Source organism: Artemia sp. Qi Xiang Cuo, chromosome 6 (genome assembly GCF_049724085.1).
Source record: "Artemia sp. Qi Xiang Cuo chromosome 6, ASM4972408v1, whole genome shotgun sequence".
Lineage (NCBI taxonomy): Eukaryota > Metazoa > Arthropoda > Branchiopoda > Anostraca > Artemiidae > Artemia > Artemia sp. Qi Xiang Cuo.
Genome location: NC_142799.1, coordinates 79,490,588 through 79,514,432, shown reverse-complemented (window position 1 = coordinate 79,514,432; position 23,845 = coordinate 79,490,588). Strand labels below are relative to the sequence as shown.

The following is a 23,845-nucleotide window of genomic DNA, read 5'->3' as shown; positions in this document are numbered from 1 at the left end:
AAAGCTAGTGAGACGTCGGGCGCCAAATTAGCTTTCATTTTCTAAATCAGAAACGGTAAGCGACATGATTTCCCGTGGTATGTTTGTAAGTCCAAAGGTGTACTTTATACAGGCGCACGACGAAGAAATCAAAAAACGTTGCAAAGGAATACCCACGCGCTATGTGGATAAGAATTTCGACATGGACATCTATAGGAATTGTATTGTTGAAAATACTATTCCACGAGCAAAATTGCTGGCAATTCGTTTACTGAAGTACAGTAACTTCACTGTAAATATAGAAAAAATTGACATGAGTACCATTTCTGACAAGGTCTATGTTTGTCAAGACGGTGTGACTACCCTCCCCCTGGGACACTATTGTGAAAAAGCTTTCTAATTTAGTTAATTATTAATTGAGTAAAAATATATTAAGACGTAAAAACAAAGTTTCAAAATACCAAGATAAAGATACAAATTGTGGAATGTGTGGGCTTGGAGGGAACTTGCTAAATAACCACTTTCCTGGCTAAATGCGTCAATGTACCGGAAGGACGTGGTTAGTTTTTCATACATATACCCCGAATTTTGGGACTGAAGCAGACTTTTTGACTTGCCGGGTGAACCTCTGCCCGTCTATTCTCTCATTAGAAATACCTTGGGATTTTGTCTGATCATTGTAAGTGTCTGTATCTTATTATATATTATTGTAGTTTTTGAGACGTGTGGTCTACTTGGGACAGCCGGTCCCAGTAGACAGAATATATCCGATTATTATTATATGTTAAATAAATAAAAGTGTTGTATTTTAGACAACCTATCTACAATCTACCTTTAGCCCTCAACCATATCCAGCCGGCACGCCTCAGTAGTTCGGTCACAGCCGAAGACACGCGACCAAAGTTTAACTACCTTAGGGCCAGAGTTTATATCCCCTATAAAGGGAGAATAAAGGCATCTACGACTACAACCCCCCCAAATACCATAGAATAACACATCACAACAACTGGTGGTCGTTGGAAAAACTGGGTCGAGGAGACTAAATAAGGTTGCAAAATAGAAATGACCGTATTAGAGGGGAAAAGTAAATGTGCTTCGCTTTTAGCGGCGCTCGAATTAGCAAAATTTCGAGCAGCTTTGCTCGAACTTTGGCTATTAGAAATAGATTTGTATCTCCTCAAAGAGTTGGTACAATAGTAAAAGTGGAAAAAATACTCAATCAAGAACTGTAAAATGAAAAAAAATAATATTTAGTATTTATAAAGTAGAAGTATGTGCATTGTTAGAAGTTTTATTAGTATTAGTAACACCTGCTATGAAATAGTTCCGTATATATATAAATAATAAATTATTTGTACCTCGAATTTAAAGAACAAAATAAAAAATAATACGTAAATAAAAAAAAAAATCTAGCTGGTCCGATGAAACGCTGGTAGAAATAAAAGAATTATAGACATGATAGAAGCAAATTGGGTCCTAAGTCAGCCATACTACAGGTACAGGCTATATACTTATTGTTCAAGGAGAACACTTCTACAATTTAGCAAAGGAAGCCCATAAATTGTGGTCCGATTAATTATTGGTTAGAAGCTGCCATTTCCGAGTGTCTTAGGAGTAGAGATGCTTCGAAAATATGGCATCTTACGACGTAATAAGCAATAGAATTACCTTTGTTAAAGCTAACAAATACTAGGTTAGTTATGTAGTTTCACAAGCAAAGGGAAGGAAAAGATATATAAATATATATAATTAAAGTACTTGAGGAAAGGGATGGAAAAAAACGAGAAAAGTAACGTCATAAGTAAGAAAACAAATGTGGAAGCTTAGCAAAAGTCGCCGAAGGAAGCAAAAAAAAAGAGTTGTTACCCAGCTCTGATGGGAACTCTGCATAAGGCGAGAAATTCGGTGAAAGAAACCGTTAATCACAGAAAATGGAGGCATGGGGATAGGTCTTAAAGGGGTCTCCTTTACCTACACAGAGGACCTTAATCTGAATAATAGTGTTATAAAAAGTTCAAATTCTGAATTAGCCACACAAAATGCGTCCGAAGACAGTTCTAATTTGAATTTTAAGCCATGGCTGCTTTTGAGCCATGTAGATGTAAAACAAGCGAGTGTTCATGCTTGTTTACAAAGAATATAAGCCCACATTAGGACAAACAGAGAAGGCAATGCATCCTTTTGGGATAGCTGATATTGATAACTCTGGTCCACTCATACAGTTACTAAATAACGAATCATCCTCATGTCTAGTCTGATTATAAATCAGTAAGGCTTTGTCGAATATCATATAGAGTTTATATCAGATAAAACACGGTCTGATAGTAGAAATCAAATAGAGTGAAGCCAAATGTCCCTTATATTCAAATTAGCCTACAAGTAGATTGTATCCAGGAACTAAATAAAAATAATATTACGGAAAAAAATAGTAAATAAAAATAAAACGAGTAAAAAAAACCTCTAAAGAAATATCTAAAAAAAATTTTTTAATCGGTATATAGATAACATCAAGTTTTCCTTCAAATATATATCGCCAGTAAAAATTACGACCGTCATATTCTATCGCTAAATTATTAGCTCGGATCTGAAGTGACATCATAGGTTCCCGCAAAAATTTTTTTTCCGATACGAGATAAGACTTCGTAAGCGTTGAAATGTCAAGACTTTCAAAACGAACTAGGCTTCGCTTCGAAAATTAAAATAATAACGGGATATAAGTACGGCCATGTAAATTTTAAAAGGGTTTAGTGAACCTAATGAAATTATAAATATTTATAATCAGCATTAAAAGGAAATTATTTTTATACGTATATTGAAAAAATTTATTTCTGGGGGGGACAATTAAAAAAAAAAAAAAACACGAAGGAGGGTAGTTTACTGAAATGGGGTCATTGGAAGCTAGCAAATTTGGAGTGAGCTCAATCACTGATGATCTCTCGTTGTTAAGTACATGCAATGCACCTACTGACCTTTGACTCTTTGAGGTGACACCTTCAGTCGAATTTGAAAAAAAATTGTTTTAAAGAAATTTAAAAATAATTATAGTTGGAAAGGTAGTAAGAGTTTACATTAAGTGGCCACTACATGTACGAGCGAGATGTAACTTTATTATAACTAGTCAAAGATATAATATATTAAACACTTACCAATAAAGAAGATATGTATAAACAAGAAGCCGTAGATAAAAATGGGTCACAATTTAAAAGTATAGCATAGCGTAAAGCAAAGTTTTTCTCGGGTATAATTAATTTCACATATTAAATAAATTCACAACAAACCATTAACAGAAATAACAGGGCGAGGACATTGCAGGTGAAAAACACCAATGACAGGACCGTTTGCATTTAAAAACGAAACTGCTAGACGTCTTGTAATTGGGGGGATCCACCAAACTAATCAAATTGATATTAGAAATATCGGTCAAACTGGAGAAGGGTCGGGCTGAGTTTTAGTGTAAAACCCTTCTTGCTAAAATAAATAGCAAGAGGAAAGGTTTTACACTGGCACTAAACCCATAAGCTCGTAGAACAAGGTATTAGTCAAAACATTACAAAAGGGGCAAATTACACTCAATAATTGCACAAGACTAAGGCGCAAATTAAACTGAGGATAATTCCATTCCAGACACGAATAATATAAAAAAAATTATAGGGAAACCACAAAAGATAACCCCTATCTCTAAGCAACTTTTGGCACGACATAGGCACTAATTTTTGGTAAAAATACCACAGACAGATATATGTGTCTACGATGAAAACCACACAATTTTGTGGGAATCAAAGATATCATAAAAACGTACATTTTTATGTATAAATAAGAACTAGAAATTTCGGGGCAAAACTTAATTAAAAGTGTTCAAAAAAAATTAGCTGAATACTACATTACTTTTCTAACACCAAAAACTTTCGAAAGAAAAAAATTTTTAAATAATTTCAAAAAAATACAAGTTGCAAAAATTAGACACCCCCCCCCACCGTGGAGAAATAGGGAGATAAGGAATTTGATAATAAAGGGAAATCAGCATAAAAGCTTGTTAAGGTTATTGTAAAAAATGGAATATATAGATATATGATTAAAAAAAGACATATTTTACTGAAAAAGCGGGAAAAGACTTGAAAAAACCCTTATGCTCCAATGAAATATTGAATAAAAAAAAATAGAAGGGTTCAAGTTGAAAATATAGACAGACGAAACTAAAAGGAAAATAAATCAATGAAGTCATTTAAACTCTGTTAGACGCACTGATTGAACTTGCCGAACAAACTAGTATGAAAATTATACTAAATAAGTACAAATAAGTAGCATTAATACTACGGAGCCACCGTTACATTGGTAAACGTGGGCCGAGATTAATAAAAATATTGGAGAAATGCTCAAAGTAGTCAAGAAAAGAAATTTGGCTCTCTTACATGGAAGTCTTTTTCAGAAGACTGACTAGCATGACATAGAAAATTGAAAGTAAGGCACATAATAGCGTTAAGAACTTAAAGTTGAAATCTAAGGCAATACCACTAAAAGTGGGGAAGTTAAAGTGAAAATATTCATTGTCACTTGTATGTCAAAAACTGAATTACTGTGTGCCATGAAGGCCAGGTTTTTTCAGCAGAAGGGCCACTTTTTCTGAAAAAAAGAATAGCCCAAGAAAAAATTGTAGCCACAAATTATTAAATAATTAATTATTTTGTGTGCAGGTTCATAATAGTCTTTTTAGATGTAGCCCATGACAAGAGGACCTGGAAACGTTATAAGGAGCTACCAGAAGGCAGTCCTGGTAAGCAAACCTTTAGAGTAGAGGCAAAGTCATTTATTAATGGCATTACAGGTATAAAGTGAACAGCAAAAAAATTTTTTTTTAGCTTATCAGATATAAACTGAAAATAAAGCATAAAGCCAAAAAGACATTAAAGCTGAAAAAAGAAAGATTACAGACAAAAACGTTATAAAACTGTCTAAAGTACCTAGAAATTCGAAAAGAATTGAAAAGTTTAAAAGTTTGAATAGACAAACATGCTTATAAGATAATGAAAATTAATAACACAAGTGGGTTCGAAATAGAACCAAAGTATTAAAACACAATGTATATAGTCGTATCTAAAAAAAGTTATATAGTTGTAACAAATGTAATTTAGAAAATATCTACTGTTATAAATACTAGTCTATACCGTGTTTTGTTTTTAAAAATGCTTTAAGTTTTAACCAATAGTATAATAACATATAGTTTTGCGACTTAAATACTTGTGTAATTCATTACACAATTCATCTTTATATCTACATTATTTTAAATTACTTCAAATTTCAACTAGAGATGTAGTGTTATATGTAAATGTTTGACCTCAAGTCAAAGCATTAATAATTTTTTTATTGTAAAATAATCTGTTTAGTATTAAGTTTGAAAGAATAATCCAGCAAGGAACATAATGTTTCGATATAAGTGGGATATTATTTTTGGAGTAATTAAAAAAGTGGAGAAAGTAATTAAAAGTAATTAATTTTCGAATGCATTGATGTATACGAAAATTGAGTGTTTCATTCTACTATATATGTAAAAATATATGCTTTATATGTATACTATTGTGGATATTTATTTTAGATACAGCATTAGCTATTTTTTTGGGGAAATAAAATTTTTCGTATTATATTTTCGGATTCATTTTTCCTTCAATCATATTTTGACACATTTTTGGAAAGTAACAAATTTTGAAGACACTTCAAATATATCCTGATACTATCATCTCATACTCGATCAACTGATATTTTGGAAACTATAGCAGTAATACAGACTTTACTACAAGTTCGTCAGAAAGTGAGATAAAACCAGAACTTAATTTAGGCCTAGAAAATGTGCAACATAGCCCAATGGCTTATGTTATTAAAATATGTGAAAATGCATTGTGCTGGAAAAATTTGTGAAAATTTAAAGATGAAAATGTTATGTGTAATTTACCAAGGCATTTCTAAAGCGAAAAATAAACGGTATATAAAACACACCACAAAGATAAATTAAATTATTTAGCGGAGTTAAATTTAAACTCAAATAATTCATAAACTTGTCTAATATAACTTGAAATCTCATTGTAGCAAAACCATTAATATTATGTTTAAGCCGCTTGGGGTCAAGTTAAAACAGAAGCTGCATATGAAGAGGGTAAAAGAGTAATTGTCAGTCCTAGAGACAGAGAAAAAGAGAAACAAGGATGAATTTCAAATTGAAATCCTTAGACAAAAAAAAGGAACATGGCCAATATTGGACCAGAAACATAACCCTAAGTAAACCCATTGAGGGTAGATGCACATAATGACCCAAAGATGGCAGCATAATAGCTTTAAACCAAATTAAGTTGTTTTCAAAGTAAAATATTGAGAATTTGGACGACTATTATTTAAATGGGGAGTATTGGGGTAGAGCTTTGTAATTTAGTTAATTATTAATCGAATGAAAATATTTTAAAATGCAAAAACAAAATTTCAAAATCTCACTTTGTAAGATAAAGATACAAATAGTGTACTGTGTGGGTTCGGAGGGAGCTTGCTCAATAACCAATTTCCTGGCTAAATGCGTCAATGTACCGGAAGGACATGGTTAGTTCTCCATATATATACCCCGATTTTTGGGACTGAAGCAGACCTTTTGACTTGCCGGGTGAACCTCTGCCCGTTTATTTTCTAATTAGAAATACCTTAGGATTTTGTCTTAGCATTGTAAGTGTCTGTATCTTATTATATATTATTGTAGTTTTTGAGACTTGTGGTCTACTTGGGACAGCCAGTCCCAGTAGACAGAATATATCTGATTATATTATATGTTAAATGAATAAAAGTATTGTATTTTAGACAACCTATCTACAATCTACCTTTAGCCCTCAACCATACCCAGTCGGCACGCCTCATTAGTTCGGTTACAGCATAAGGCACGCTACCAAAGTTTAATTACCTTAGGGCCAGAGTTTATCTCCCCTATAAAGGGAGAATAAAGGCATCTACGACTACAACCCCCCCAAATACCATAGAATAACACTTCACAACACTATTTAAATTCCGACTGAGCCGAATGTGTTAGCCATAGGGAAAGTCTCGGTTTGAGTAAAGTCCGATAAATTTCCCAAAACCTTGGGGGGGGGGCCTCAAGGCCCGGGGAGGCGCCCGGCCAGCCGCCAGCGGGGGGGGGGGGGTGCTGCCACTACCAAAGGTATCTTTTTTCTTTTTTGACTTAGAGCGGATTTTTTTTTAATTAATTGTAAATATACATTTTGCATTCAAATAAAAAAAAATTTAAAAAAGTGATGTTATTCTAAGTGTATTTTTTCATTGAATGTTGTATTTTTATAAATAAAGTATATTTATTAAAGTGCTTTTTCTAATGCATTTTTAAAATAAATGTTTTTGTATTATAAATAAATTTAAAAAAAAATCTTAAGTGTATTTTTCCTCTAATGTATTATTTGTAAAGTGGAAATTATTTAAAAAGGGAAATTATTTGTAAAGGGAAATTATTTAGTCATTAGACAACTATAGTCTACCGTTAGTATTAGGTGAACTGTTGAAGGGAACATGTATCGATTTAAAACGCCATTCAGATCGTTTCTGTGCGGTCCATCAATGTCAGGCAAAACGAAACTCTTAACTAAAATAATTAAAAATTGCGATAAAATGTTTGTGGAAAAGCCAAAAAAATCTACTATTGTTACAGTATTTGGCAGGAGTCATACAATAAAATAAAAGCAATTGGCACTGCGGGATTGGTGCGGATAAAATATATACAGGGACTCGATGTTTTCAACATTATTGAACCAAACTCTTGGCTGATTATTGATGATCTGGCTGAATCTATTGAACAGTTGTCCCAGGAAATGCTGCAATTGTTCACCGTTCACTCTCATCATGAACAAATTTCCATTACTCTGGTTCTACACAATCTCTTTCATCAGAGCTAATGTATGCGAACACTTGCATTGAACTGCACCTACTATATCATCTACAGAGTTGTCCGTGATTCTAGCTCGCTAATAACTCTCAATAAACAAATATATCCAGGCGCCCCCAAATTTCTGCTCTCAGCGTAAATTCAGGCGACTACTAAACCCTACGGCTATATCCTATTGGATCTTAATCAAAATACACCCGAGGATTTGCGTGTAGTCACAGATATTTTTGACAATGAAATTACAATACATCTTCCCGTGAACAGTAAAAAGATCTACTAGTTGCTATCATGACATTAAAGAAGCTATATGAACACACATATCTATTTTCAGTTCGAATCACTTCAAAACACCTACTTAGGAAAGCCCTACTCAAATATGGTGTTGACAATGATTGCACTAATCTGATATATGAGCTTTGTTTAAATTTGACTGAAGGCAATGTTCAAGTTTCAGAAGTAGTTAAGCAGCAGGCAAAGCACCATCTTTCCATTGTACGTACATTGGCATCTAAAAACAAAGGAAAGCATTTTAAAAGGAAACGTCTTCTTCAGGCGGGTGGTAACTTTTTCACACTTTTACTGCCGATAATTGCAGGACTTGTAAACAGTTTTCTCTAGAGAATGGCCAAACCCTATAATTTGACTCCAATAGAACTCGCTCTCTCACCCGTGGAACACCTTGAGGACTTTCTGAGTAAATTCACTGACAACGAGAATATTGAGGATGATAAAAATCGGCTCTTACTTCAAGATGCACTTCGCCGAGTGAACAAACAAAAGCCCTATCATGCGAAGGCCAGTGGTATTGATCACAAAAAAGAATCATCTCCTCAGGTTTCTGCTGCTGCTGGAACACAATTAAAGAAGGAGTATCTGGATCAAATAGTGTCTAAACTGTAAATATAATGCCCCACTAATATCGTGAAAAAAGTAAACGACTTAAAGCATATCTCATCGAAAGTGATCAAGATCATATTCAAGTTGATAGCAACAGGAAAGGGATTATAATTCAGGGCAAGAGCTATAATCTACTTGATTTAATCTATGATATGGTTACAAATTGTAAAGGACTTTTATCACTTGACGGTTATATATGCAATTTTCTAAGTAGATGAAACGTTTACAAAAGCCTTACTAGCAATAATCAAAGTCTAAAAAAAATTGAGCAAAAAAGCACCAACATAATTAAAATAGTAAGAACAAGAGGTAAAAGATTTTAACTACATCTTTTTGAAGGCTAGCACACCTAGTGAAAACTTTAAAATTAGGAGGAGTAGCACACCATTGATAGCTAGACAAAAGTAAAGACGTGTAAAGTCAATGTCACCACCACCACCAACAACCAGTATACAAAATGGTAGAGGACGCTAAACTACACGTTTACATTCAAAATGGTATAAGTTCTGAAACGTGTTTATGAAAACATTGGTGAAGTGGGGAGTTTAAGTTCCCCCACCACTCTTTCCAAAGTCACTGGTGTTCACGCTAAAGTGTACAAGACTATCTAAAAAATGAATCAAGTTACACTCTGCAAAGAAATCATAGGCTTCGTGCTAATCATTATTGAAAAACTTAAGCCTTTTTCCCATTGCATATAATGCAAGCAGATCTCCTAACTCTAGATGAGATTCAAAGACGTCACAATACACCGTACAAGTACATTCTACTTGCAATCAGTGTTTTTAGTCACTGTGCATATGCCATTCCATTGCAGTAGAAGAGAGGTGATCAAGTTGCACAAGCCGTTGAACGTATTCTTGAAGAGGATTCGTATAAAAAAAATTCAAACGGATAATAGTAGTGAAATTGTTAATCCCCATATTGCAAAAGTACTAGCAAAATATTATACACTGCTCTATCATAGTCATAGTCCTATAAAGGCTGCATTGGCCGAACGATTGATAAGAACTATTCGACTTTTAATTTCAAGATATTGTACATTGAAAAATACATCTGCTTTTATTCATGATTTAGATAAAATCATGTTGAATTATAATCAACGACCTCATCGATCATTGTCCAATTCACCCCCAATGGAAGTTCATCATTCTGATCATGATACAATTGACACCTTTCTTAAACAATATTCCAATGAAACAATTGTCAAGAAGAAAAAATTTAATGTTTGTGATACTGTTCAAATTAATAGAACAACTAATGTTTTTGAAAAGGGTAATTACTTGTGGTCCACAGAACTGTTTAAAGTGGCAAAAATCTTAGACACTAGACCCATAATTTATCGTTTGCGAGATAACAAACATGAAGAGATTCTCAGCGGCTTTTATGACTATGAACTACAAAAAGTTAAAAATAAAAGTGAAATTTATGAAATTGAAAAGATATTAAAGACTCGTACTCACAGGGGTAAGAAACAGTTACTTTTTCGGTGGCTAGGATACAACTTTGATTTTGATTCTTGGATCAGTGTTGAAGATATTGACAATGCCCAATGATTTCTATGTAACATTTTTGTCCAACTTTTCCAATCCTCTCTACAATGACTTGAATAAAACAAGAGATTTTTGGACGAAACTCTCCCCCGCCATTAAATTCGATCCCGGAAAATATGAAGTGGCTCTGGTCGAGTGTATTCTCAAAAATACAAAGAACATCCTGGGTAAGGATCGGGTTCAAAACATAAAAGTTATACTATCCAACTGGTCACTCTTTTTCGCCTATTAACGGGTTGAAATCTATGAATTTAGTGAACGTCTACACGTTGACTAAAAATATATAGCATGTCATAGTACGAAATATTTTTGTCTTACAATTAATAGATAAATCTCATATCGTAAAAATCTCATATTATTCTCAATGATAATCTGAGAGACGGTCTTGGCTTTAAACAGAATATGATCAATGGAAAAAAAGCTGGCACTGTTTACGGGATGGATCAAGCTATTTTTGCAGATTATCCATTTGGTTTCGCCTCGGACTCTTGCATATTTTTCTATGCATCTTTTGTGGAAACATCGAGACTTGGTAATTCAAATGTCCCCATCCTACGTGTTCTTGAACGAAAAACAACCCATGAACTTGTTCATCACTATAATATAAAGCATCTTCAGTATGTTCCTGTAAACACTTCGTATTTGGAACTCTGTCAGTTAACACTAAGAAGTGAATTGGGTGATCCTATTGCAATGACAAAAGGTTTAGCAGTGATTACATGTCATTTTCGACCTATTTTCGGTGACACCACCAGCAACTAAAACGAACAATAGAAGAATTCCAATTGTCTGTCCCGATATCGATTGCTATGTTGGTGCTCTGAGTCCACGTCAAATAGGCAATGGATTGGACTACTATAAGGGGCGTACTATAATGTCTGGCTATGGTCTTGGTAGCTGGTTTTCTAGGCTATTTCGTTCTGCACTACGCCTTGCCAGAAAATATCTTGTACCTGCTGCATCAAATTTTGCTGCCTCAACATTACAGGACTGGGGGTCGGGTAAGAATTTCAACGTGAGTGTTAAGGAAAATATTAGATCTTCAGCAAGAGCCGTTGGTGAGGAATTAAAATTTCAGCAAAATGGGAAGGGATTGAAAAGGATGTGTGCGCGTCATTCCCTCATCAGTCTTTACCCAGGCGGGAAGCGAAGGACATCAACAAGGACTTTGAGAAATAAAACAAGGAAGACCAATAAGAGAGGAAGAAGAAAAAGAAAAAGATTGTTAGATCAAAGAAGGATTTCTTCTCTTAAGATGACTTATCTCCCTCACAAGGAATCACATCCATCAATCAGTTCCTCATTGAATCTATTCAATGCTGAAAATGTTGATGTCAGTGTCAAGTATGGTTATTATGAACAATTTCATCCCCAACAACCCCTCTCCGAAAATATACACTTTCAAATATTTTCCAATTAAGACTATTTCATTGATTTTTCATCAACATTTATTGATTTAAATGTTGATTTAAATGTTGCGGTGAAGAAACAGTAAGATAATACAACTCCAACTGCTGCCGATGGTCTCTCCTACAAAAACTGTATTCTACACAACCTGTTCAAACAAATTAATGTATTTATTAATGGAGCATTGGTGAGCACTAGCAATAACTTATGCAACTATGCAAGCTACATACAATTTATGATGATGACACCAAAGGCATACAAGGAGTTGGGAGGACAGTCATTGGGCTATGAGTATCACTCAGATGTTGATACTGACGGTGAGTTGACTACTGCAGTGACCCAGGAGTATCATCTGGTTGGAAAATTAAGTCATGAGATATTCAATATATCCCAATGGTTACCCCCCCCCAATGTCAAGATTGACATACAGTTGCAACTAGCCTCGTCAAATTTCATTTTGAGAAAAACACTTCCTGCAGCACCCGATGCAAATGTCATTATCACATCGGCAATTCTCCACGTCCGAAAATAACAGGTTATGAGCTCTGTTGCAGCTAAGAGCCAAGGGCAACAACATTAAACTTCTTGTCCAACATACGATCACCAATCAATGTCACATTGCCACCGGCTCTCGTAGCTATACTGATTCATCATTTATCAATGGGGAAATCCCATCAAAATTGGCTTTGGCCTTTGTGAAGAGTGGCAGTGCCGTTGGATCCTGGACTGAATACCCCCATGATTTTAATTTTTTCGTTCTATTTAGCCTTGTGTGTAAAGTGAATGGTATTCCACTGTACACTCTATCATTTGACAAAAAAATCCTATAGAACTCTGTACGAGTTGACCATGCAATCCCTAGATCATGACTCCCAGCTATTTGAAAATGGAATAACCGATTCAATGTTTTCAAAAAATCATGGCGTAATTGTTTTGTAACTGTCGGGGACCCAGGATATGAGCATAGTACGAACAGGGAATGTACGTTTAGAGTGCACATTTGCCGATGCTTTGACTGAGGGTATCACGCTAATATCTTTGAGTCAATTTGAAACCTATTGGGAAATCACACCCGACGGCAGTGTTCTACTAGACCTAGCACCATGAACACAAACCAAATAATCAACGTATTTAGTATGGATCCATAGATGTCCCAGTACAAGTCCTATTGCATACCATCAGACTTCATTGAAAAAATTCCATGTTTTAACAAAGCCCTAATCATTGTTAATAGCAGTCCATTGACTTTGAAGACAGGCTATTGGCTATGCATCTTTCAAACAGCGAAGAATATTGAATTTTTTGATCCTCTTGGTCTATCGTACAAATTCTACACTTCACACATCAACAACTTTATTGAAAGCAGTGGGAAACTATTCTTCAGAATCAACGAAGAGCACGGGATTTAACGACTAAGACATGTGGCTTTCATGCACTACTCTTTTTCATTTTCAGATGTCGTGGCTATACCTACAAACAGTTTCTCGACATCTATGTTGACTTACCTCAATTGAATGACTTTCTAGTGGAAAATATACTTACAAGCGTGTTTAATATTGATTTTAGTGCCCTACGAATAAAATGTTCTAAAAATGTATGTGAAATTGTTTATTAATAAAAATAATGTATGTACAGGATAAAAAACGACTTTTCTACTGATTAGATTTCATCTTCTACTAGGTATAGTTATATGTCGATAACAACTAATGCGGGTAGATTATCTGAATCCACAGTATACTGATGCTGAGGTAATGCAATATCAGGGCATTTTCTACAGTAGAGTGTAATTTCACTCTTATCATATCTCTTTGTATAATCATTGATACTATTCTCATTCATTCTGTAGAATTCACATGTTTCAATTTGCTTATTTAAAGCAATGTCACAAACAGTGTCCTCAAGTGGCGAATCACATTCCGCCAAATAAAAATCAGTGGGCTTATAATCGTAGTAGCCATTGTCTTCACAACGATGACGTAGAAACCAAATTCTTTTGTCGTTCCAACAGTTGAATCGCTGACCCGGTTCCTCCTCCTAGAAAAATTTAAAACCATGACGATACCAATCTCTTAGCAATAAACTAAAATTACGCTTAGGATCCTTTTCAATCATACAAGGATATGTATGCTCCCACTGATTACATTTATCATAGTGGCAATTAGCGCATATGTGTCCTCTAGGATGAGAGTCACTCACCTCTTCAAAACAGGAATTACAACCTTTAATTTTTACAGAATATCCTCTATGCAATTTACACGGGTTGCATAATCTACACTTTTCATCATACTCATCAATCATTGTACAATTCTCGCATGATGACCAGCTGCCCAGTGTATACATGCATAGTGGACATGTATGGAACATTTTTTCATGTTTTGACACTCACCGCCACAATGAAACTGAGCTACCAACAACAACAAATTGAGTGGGATAGAGATAGAGAGGAGTAAATCATCCTTGAACACCATCTTTCTCATGAGAAAAAGTCCAACATTTCTAAACTAGTGTTTAAAAGCATATCCAAATATCATTTTGCTGTGTCGTGATTAATATACCAATAATTGGTTTAAATGCATTTGGGCCACAACATAAAAGCTTCTTGCAATAGTCTAATGATGGAGAATCAGTTTTGATTATATCGAGAAGCATTTTCCGAGAAAATATCTTCCTTACAATAGATAGAACTTGATAATCATCATCTAGAATAAATCGTTTTCCTATAGGTACTAGATTCCCCATGATTTGCTCTCTCTCAAATCTATCCATTTTTTAGAGTCCTAACACTCTCACAACCAACTTCGGACTAACCAGAATTTTTTTCGACTCTAAGAATGTACGCTAGTCTACTATAGAAAGAAAAATACTTTTGATTTAGAAACAGTTTTATTGAGCATAATTACAACAATAATAATTACTGATTCATTTTGTTCTCATCAATATATTTCACTAGCACATTTAATGCTGCCTGGAGTCTATTTATATGCACAATGTTCAGTTTCGCAGCAAAACATAATTGCTCCTCCATTTTGAATTTGCTTAATGATATCACATATCTAGCATACATATCGTCCCATTTAAGGCTTAGTCTACACCTTCCTGTTATTTCAACATCCACGTTTGGTACTCGTATATCTTTGCTGCTGCCGGCTCCGCCATCAATCTCCAATAGTGTAAATGCTCAACTCATTTTTTCTACTAATATCCTCTCAAATAAACTATTCTCTCTGAATTCAATTCTCTTACTAATATGAATTGCAATGAAAATCACTCCTTTTATTTGAATCCAATTACCAATCAAGTTATCGTATATGGAGTAACCTCTGCTCTCTTTGATTGGCCCTAAAAATGGGTGTTGCCTCAAAAACCAGTCTGCTTGCGTTATATAATCTCAATTATACTCTCAAAACGTGTTTGACCACTTTATAGGTTTGCTCGCTTTTTGCAATGTGCGCGTGAAACTGTACTGTACATTCTTGCGCAATTCCATGCGTAATTCAAATTGCTAAAGACATGTTTTTTTTTTGATCGCTTTGTTTGGAAAGGTACCAAGGGAACATAAGGCAAGCAAATAGAATGTAGTTTCAAAACGTGTTTAGTCACGTATAGAGGTCCCATAGAATAACATAGGAAGGAACATAGTGTCCCCAAATAGCATTGGAAGGAACATAATGTGTTCAAATTCCATAGATACATTCTACTATTGAAATTTGTGTGACTTTTAATCTTCTACGCTGCACGCCATCGCGAAATCTAGAACATTATTCTCTGATGCTTAAATACATTGTATACATATGATTAAATGCATTGAAACGTGTGTATAAAAATAGTAAAAGAGAAATATTACCACTTAAAATTGCAGAAAATAAAGCTAATGGTAGAATTCACAGACTCCCCCCGAGAAATTTCTTAGCGAGGCTCACGATTCCATGCTTTTTTCATCTGTGTGCCGGTGTACCCGTGAATGTAATATTTTATGCTACATAGAAGTAGGTTGTTGCAATAGAGGGGGCACTATTTACCCCCCATAGCCTTTCTTTATTTTTCTGAAGGCTCATGGAACTTTAGACAGTTTGGACATTGAAATGTTCTCTTATAAGCATCTTGCACCTCCCCCCTGCCGCCTGCAAAATGAACCACCGCTTCTCCTTTAATATAGCTGATGTACACTTTTCTTTGTGCTTTTTATGTGTCTTAATTTTTGTTTTGCTGCTCAAGTTCATATTTGGGGAGAGTTTTCCAGAGGGTAATTATCCGGGTAAGGGGGGGGGGGGTGAATCTTCTGAGGAAATTTTCCGTGGGAGCAATCTTCTGGAGGAACATGCTGGACCTCATTCATTCTCATAAGCGTTAAAATATAAGATACGATCTTGAGGCGCCCTCAAATTTTGAGCGTTGGAAGGGTAGAGGTAAATTGAAAGAAGCTATGTATCCGGTGGCCGGCGTTTACCATCCCCCTGTAAAATATCCCCCGGGAAAACCCTACGCGGAAAACATCCCGGCAAACACCCCTTGTGGAAAATATCCCTCGCTGAAAACCCTACATTGGAAAGTACCTCCTGGAAAATACCCCCTTCCTCCCTTGGCTGGCTGATTTCCAATCACTTTCGACTTATAAAAAAAAGGATTTTTAACTCTCAATTTCTAGTCTAATGAGCACCCTCCGAAATTTCTATGATCATGAGGACGAGGTGTGGACAAGAGAGAGGCGGTCTTCCTCCTATACAGAATAAATTCTGCTCATTTTGGTGTTTAGTGTTACTCTTTACTTTCATTTTAACAGTGTAATCCAGAATTATTTCCAGATTTCTATACGAATTTCACATTTCTTATTAGTTTTTTTAAAGTTTCTTTTGTAGTAAATATACGAAGTATACGAATTTCACATTTCTTATTCGTTTTTTTAAAGTTTCTTTTGTAGTAAATAGCGTATGCATCTTTCTTTAAAGTTGCCTACTTACGCATTTAAATGATTGAAAGCTAGCTAAAAGTTAATTTAAGTACTTAAAATTTTTTATGTAAATTGGCATTTAGATTTTTTAAATGTACTTAAACCCTTTTACGACAGTGCTGTGAGAAAACTGCGATGAGCTTCCAGTTTCATAAGTGTTTTACAATGCTTGGGCTAGAAACATAATGATGCTCTAAACTTCAGAAACTCAAGAAGCTCAGCTTCCAGTGCTAGACGTATACCCCCGGAAAACTTCACTTTGAAAATTCCTTCCCCTCCCGCAGAAAATTCCACTGCAAGTCAATGGGTTCTAGCTTTATAATAGCTCTATTATCTATAGAATTTGCTGTAGGCTCTTGATCTTATAAAAATTATATAGTCTTTGAGAAAAAAATCATTAACACGTTTTATTTCTATTTCTTTTTATTTGTGAGCCTCTGGAAACTAAATAAAATCCATAGTTTCTTTCTATTTTTGATTTATACATTTTAGCAGCTTACTTTCAATAGAACACATTTTTTGGGAATTTTTCTGGAGATGTACAAATGTCTACCTTGATATCAACGCAATCACCGTCCTTATAGCTTATATGTTTTTTTGCTTATCCTCATCCCGCTATATAGAGTGCACACAATCATTGCCTTTTGCTTATCTGTAAACATATGCCCTTTCTTCATCCTTCTTCGTCGCAAAAAAAAATTTGGTAGGATGTTTACTTTAAAATGATAAATGAGAAAAATAAATACATCATGATTCAAGTATAATACGTGAGTAAAATAACGTTAAACAGGCTAGAAAGGGTTCAAATTTTTAGCCCTTGGCAAGACAAAATAGTAGAATAGAATTTCCAGAGTTTGACTTACTGATAGAACTGTCAGAAAACAGCCCAACACATTTTCACCGCTTACCTCAACCAAACCTCAACCTGAAAGGACAACATATTTTCAGGTTGCCTGGATCAGAATGAGTGACAAAACAGTGTTGAGCATACATGGGCATGTGCTTCCGAGGGATTCAAGATTGCATGTGCCACCTTTTACTGAGCCGAACTACATGAATTCGATCTCATCATGGCCACTCACAATTAAGTGAGTATATTTAGGCTTTTATTTATTTTAGTATAAATAGTGAAATTTAAGAAAAAATTATTTATAAGACTTTCGACATTTTGTTGAGAACATGAAATTACTTCAGTTTTTTTTTTAAACTAGAAAAACATTTTATAGATATCAATGGTATTATAGTAAGTTCTCATTATAACCCGTAAATTAGTTTTCACATTTAAAGAAAATTTTTGTCTTACGTTACAAACTAATGATACAAATTTAGCCTATTTAATCATGTAGACTTTATAATAAAAGCTCTCAAGTTGCAAAGTAATAAAAAAGAAAAACAAAACGGGAAAACCTTCCCACTGAGATCTGAAGATAAATCCACAAAAATTCAAGAATCGGTTGGTCATCACAAAAGCGACTGGGCTGCAATGGGCTCTTAAAAGAGTGTAAATTAAGTTAAATCTGTTTAAAGGTTTAAAATAAATAATTGGAATTAAAGAAGAATAAAGATATTGTTTATTTTGATGGCATTCCGGATTTGGAAATGTAGTCGAGGGTGGCTGAACCTAATAAGTAATAATTTTATTTTATTTATGCCCACTTCAGAACAAAAGAAGGTAGCGGAGTAAATAATCAACAAAAGAAAAAAAAGAGAAAACTTCATACAACTATATTACACACACAAATATTAAGCAAAATCATACATAAGTCATGTCAGCGGATTTAAATACAAGTACGTCAAGGTTTAGGCAGAAGCACGGATTTCAATTTCTTCGCATTTTGCTATAGGATCAATAATTCTGAACCTTCGGCATAAGGAGATATTGGACGTCCAGGGCACGATTCTTAACAGATATTTTGATATATCTGTTATATTTGATATATCTGTATATATCTGTTGCTTGAAGTATTTAGTACGAAGTTGTCGTTTTTAGAACTGTGTAAGCAGATCAAATAAAGGGGAAATGTAAAGAAAATGCTGTGTTACCATTGCGTTAAAAAGTCTCGCCAGAATCCTTTTGCTCACAGTGGGTTTGAAGCTACCGCTTTTGCGTACCCGGTGCGCATGCCTCGGTATGCCGAGGACAAAACCAGGCCAGCATTCTAATGTCAGATCCGTACTGAATTCCGAGATACTTAATTATCTCTGATCGAACGACAGCAGGGCCATCACAAACCGAAAGAAGAGTTTTCGCGCTATCTGTACGGTTAAATACTACAAATTCTGTCTTAGCGATATTAACATGGAGACCAAAATCTTTGTAACGGTTAACCAGCAGCTCAAGATTTTCTTTCAAAAGCGACAGTGAAGAACATAGGAGGTCATCCGCATACGATATGAAACTCAAATCTACACCATCAAGAAAGTAGCAACGATGGATATGCTTAGTACCGGAAAGAATAAAGTGAAGGAAAGAATAGAATCTTGGGATTTCTGGCACATTCATTGTAAAGGCATTGGCAATGTTTAGCTTTTAATAGTCTTGAACCCACTATCTGTATTAAAATCTTCACTCGTTAAAATTTGGGAACCAGGGAAAAAATTTCATAGCCACTTCAATAGCGCTGCCTAAGTAAAGAACGATGTGGGCAGAATGTATTATTATTAAATTTTTTTTTTTTTGGTTTCTTTTAGACCTGGGCACTTCATATCAAAGGAGTTGTTGTAGAAACTTCAAAAAGGGCTCATTTGATTTGAAATTGAAAAGGCTTGTGCCTTTTTAATAGCCAAAAGTGACTGGAGGGCCACTAACACCCCTTCCACACCCACCATTTCCCCAAACACATCCAATCAAAATTGTGAGATATTGATTTTGTTCAACGTAGTTGAAAGATCCGGAAATTATGTCCTTGAGGATGACACCCCCCCCCAGAGCCATCAGAAAAAGGGTAATATGTTATGCCCTGGGGGCATATAAGGTTTTTATAGAAAGTGTTGTCGTAGAAACTTCAAAAACAGCTAAATCAATTGGAAATTTAAAGAGTTAGTGCCCGTTTTAATAGTAAAAGCTGATTGGAGGGCAACTAACCCCCTGTCACGCCCACAATTTCGCCATACACGTCAAACCCACAATTTTGAGATACCGATTTTGTTCAACGTAGTTGAAAAGTCCAGAAATTATGTCTGAGGATGAAAAACCCCCCACAGCCCCCAGGCAAAATTGTAAGTTATGCCCTGGGGGTCTATAAGGTTTTTATTGAAAGTGTTGTCATAGAAATTTTAAAAAGGGCTCATTCAATTGGGAATTGAGAGGGCTAGTGCCCTTATTAAAAGGGCACTAGCCAACACTTTGATATTGCCATTTTTTTTAACGTAGTTGAAGGGTCCTGAAATTACGTCTTTAAGTATGATAAACCCCCCCCCTCCACCAAAGCCTCATGGCTGAGGTTGTAAGTTATGCCTTGGGGGATTATAAGTTTTTATAGAAAGCGTTATCGTAAAACTTCAAAAGGACTCATTCGATTGGAAATTGAGAGGGCTATTAACCTGTTTAATAGTCGAAAGTAATCAGAGGGTGAATAACTCCACCCCCCCCCCCGGCCTATTATTTCCCCAAAAATTTCTAATCATCATTTTGATGTGACCATTTTGTTCAACGTAGCTGAAAGGTCTGGGAACTATGTGTTTGAGGATGACAAACCCCTTCATATAGCCCTGAGGACAAGGGTAGTAAATAATGCCCTTGGGGCATATAAGGTTTATAAAGAAAGTTTTGTCAAAGAAGCTTCAAAAAGGGCTCATTCGGTTGGAAATTAAGAGGACTACTGCCTTTTTTATTAGTCGAAAGTGATCAGAGGGCAAAAGATCCCCCATGCCCATCATTTCCTCAAAAACTTCCAATCAAAATTTTGAGATAGCCATTTTGTTCAAAGTATTTGAAAGGTCTAGAAATTATGTCTTTGAGGATAACCAATTACCCCAGCCCTCAGGGCAAGGCTTGTAAGTTATGCCCTGGGGGCATATAAGGTTTTTATAGAAAGCGTTATCATATAAACCTCGGAGGGGGCTCATTTGCTTGGTAATCTGACGCTCCTAGTGCCCTTTTTAAGATTCAAAGTGATCAAAGGGCAGCTAGACCCCCCAACCCACAGACACACACGTCGTTTTGTCCTAAAATGCATCCCATAGGAATTTTATGATAGCAATTCTGTTCAAAATAGTCTTAATAGATATAATAAGGATTTTGGGGTTAAACCCCAGAGATTAGGGGCAAGGGTTCTAAGTTATCCCCAGGGGGTATTTAAGGTTCTTATGGAAGGGGCGGTTGTTCAACTTTAGAAGACGCTAATTTGATTGAAATTTGAAAGTTTTAGTTCCTTTTTATGCGTCAAAACTGATGGACGGCAAATAGCCCCCCCCCTCCTACAACCCCTCCTTTCACCAAACTTATCTGACTGAAATTATTAGACAGCCATTTTTTTTCAAAATAGTCCAAAGAACATATAATAATATCTCTAAGGAAGACACCACCCCCAGTGCCCTGCAGAGAGGGTTGTAAGTTTTTTATGAGGGCATATAAGGTTTTTATTGAATGGGCGGTCGTAGAAACATCAGATGATTTGAAATTGTAAGTTATAGTGTCTTATTTAATAGTCAAAATGATTTAAAATCAAACAGTCCCCCCTCCCTCCACGCTCAGCATTTACCTTAACACCTTCAATCAAAACTTGGAGATAACAATTTTATTCATCGTAGTTGAAAGTTTCGGAAGATTATGTGTATGAGGAATACACCCTCCCCCCACAGCTCTCAGGGAAAGCGTTGTAAGTTATGCCCTTGGAGCATATAAGGTTCTTATAAAAAGGGTCATCGTATATACTTTGGAGGGGACTAATTGGATTTGTAATCATAAGTTTTAGTGTCCTTTTTAAGAGTCAAAGTGATCAAAGCGCAGCTACCTCCCCCCCCCCACACACATACAAATACGTCGTGTTTTCCTGAGATGCATCAAATAGATATTTTGAGACAGTCCTTTTTATTCAAATAGTCCAAATATCATATGAAAAGGCTTTTGAGGTTGATAAAAACCACCTGAGGGTGAGGGTTTTAGGTTATGCCCCTGGGGCATTTAAGGTTCTTATGAAAGGGATGGTTGTATAAGCTTTAGACGTGGCTCATTTCGTCGAAATTGGAAGTTTTGGTTCCCTTTTAAGAGTAAATGGTGATGGAGGTCAAGTAGCATCCCCCCCCCACCCATCTACCCCTCTTTACCCCAAGTGCATTTGATTGAAATTGTGTGATGGTAATTTTGTCCAAAGAACCAAATAGTACAAAGAACATATAACAATGCTTCCAGGGCTGACACAACCCCCAGAGCCTTGGGGCAAGGGCTTTCAGTTATGCCCTGGGGGCATATGAGGTTTTTATTGAATGGGCGATCGTGTTAAATTCAGATGGACCTCATTTGATTTAAATTGGAAGTTATAATGTCTTTTTGAGAGTCAAAGTGATTCGAGAGATTCCCCCACGCCCATCATTTCCCATAACAAATATCCAATCAAAGTTTTGAGGCATCAATTTTTTCAGCATTGTTGAAAAGTTCAGTAATTATGCATAGTAATATTTGTTGTAGCAGCAGTATTAGCATTAGCAGCAGTATTGAAATAGCTTTCAACATCCCCTTTAACACGCGATGAAATTTTTAACTTAATACCATCAACTGGTCCTGAAACATTGCTGATACCTCCTCTTGACAACCTATAACTTGATAGGTTGTGGTTTAAGCTAGCCAGAAGACATTATGTGTAGGACTATTCCTTTAATGCTGCTTCAACGGTTACTATAACTAACTATACTAATGGTATTAAGCTGAAACTTTTCAGGAACGTTTAGGAGGAGTTTAAATTAAAGGAAAAATCTACATGCATGCAGGTGTTAAAAGGGCATATAAGCACTATATTGGATATAAGGATATAGGCAGCGATGCTTTACCATAGCTAGTAATATCATTGATATTTTAAAGGAGCTGATTTGATTGAAAATTAAAAGTTCTAGTGGCCTCTTAAGAGTCAAAAGTGATTGGATCAAAAGTTCCAATCAAAAGTTTTAGACAGCCATTTTGGTCAGCATAGCTGAATGGTCTAGTAACTATATCTCTAGGGTTATTGGGTAGGTCAACCCTCCACAGTTAGGTAACTTGCCAATTATGCTTAAAAATTAAATGTTGCTTTAAAATAAATTAAAACACACTGTTTGTATGCTGGTTGCCAATAAGACATTTCAGCAATATACCAAGAACGACTGAAGGTACTAACTTCAAATTGTCGGGAGGAGGACACTCCCCTACAACCCTCAGAGCAAGGGTTTTAAGCTATGCCCTGGGGGCATATAAGGTTTTTATAGAAGGCGTTGTAGTAGAAACTTCAAAAAAAGCCCATTCGATTGGAAATTGAAAGGGATAGTGCCCTTTGTATTAGTCAAAAGTGATTGGACAGCAACTAGCCCCCCCCCCCACGCCCATCATTCCCCCAAACACATCCAATCAAAATTTTTAGATAGCCGTTTTGTTCAGCGTAGTTGATTTCCAGATAGTAAATATGTTTTTGAGGAGGAAACTCCCCCACAACCCTCAGGACAAGGGTTTGAAGTTATGCCCCGGGGGTATATAAGGTTTTTATAGAAGGCGTTGTCGTAGAAACTTCAAAAAAGGCTCATTCAATTGGAAATTCAAAGGGCTAGTGCCCTTTGTAATAGTCGAAAGTGATTTGAGGGCATCTACATGACAACTCCCCCACAGCCCTCAGGGCAAGGGTTGTAATTTAAGGATTCTCCGAATCCTTCATATTATTTCTTATGGAAGGGATGCTCGTATTAACTTTAGAGAGAGTTCATTTGATTGGAAATTGAATGTTCTAGTTCACTTTTTACGCGTCAAAAGAGATTGGAGGGCTACTAGCCCCCCCCCCTCCTCCCCGCCCGAAACACATTAGATAAAATTTTGAGATAGACATTTTGTTAAAATAGTTCAAAGTTCTGATAACAAATAACTCCGGTGTCGACACAGCCCACCAGGGCCGGGGGGTAGGCGTTGTAAGTAATGCCCTGGGGGCATATAAACAATCAAACAGTCATTAAATAAACAAT

General features: G+C 35.6%; 1 protein-coding gene across 3 annotated transcripts in view; it reads left to right on the top strand.

Moving 5' to 3' along the window:
* LOC148951637 (protein amalgam-like) overlaps positions 1-23,845 on the top strand; it is a 167,369-nt gene that overhangs the window by 27,526 nt on the left and 115,998 nt on the right. For all 3 annotated transcript variants that reach the window (XM_089090399.1, XM_089090401.1, XM_089090398.1), the window contains exon 3: positions 17,654-17,793. In XM_089090399.1, the coding sequence (XP_088946525.1) occupies positions 17,654-17,793 (140 nt within the window). The remainder of the gene's footprint in view (positions 1-17,653; positions 17,794-23,845) is intronic.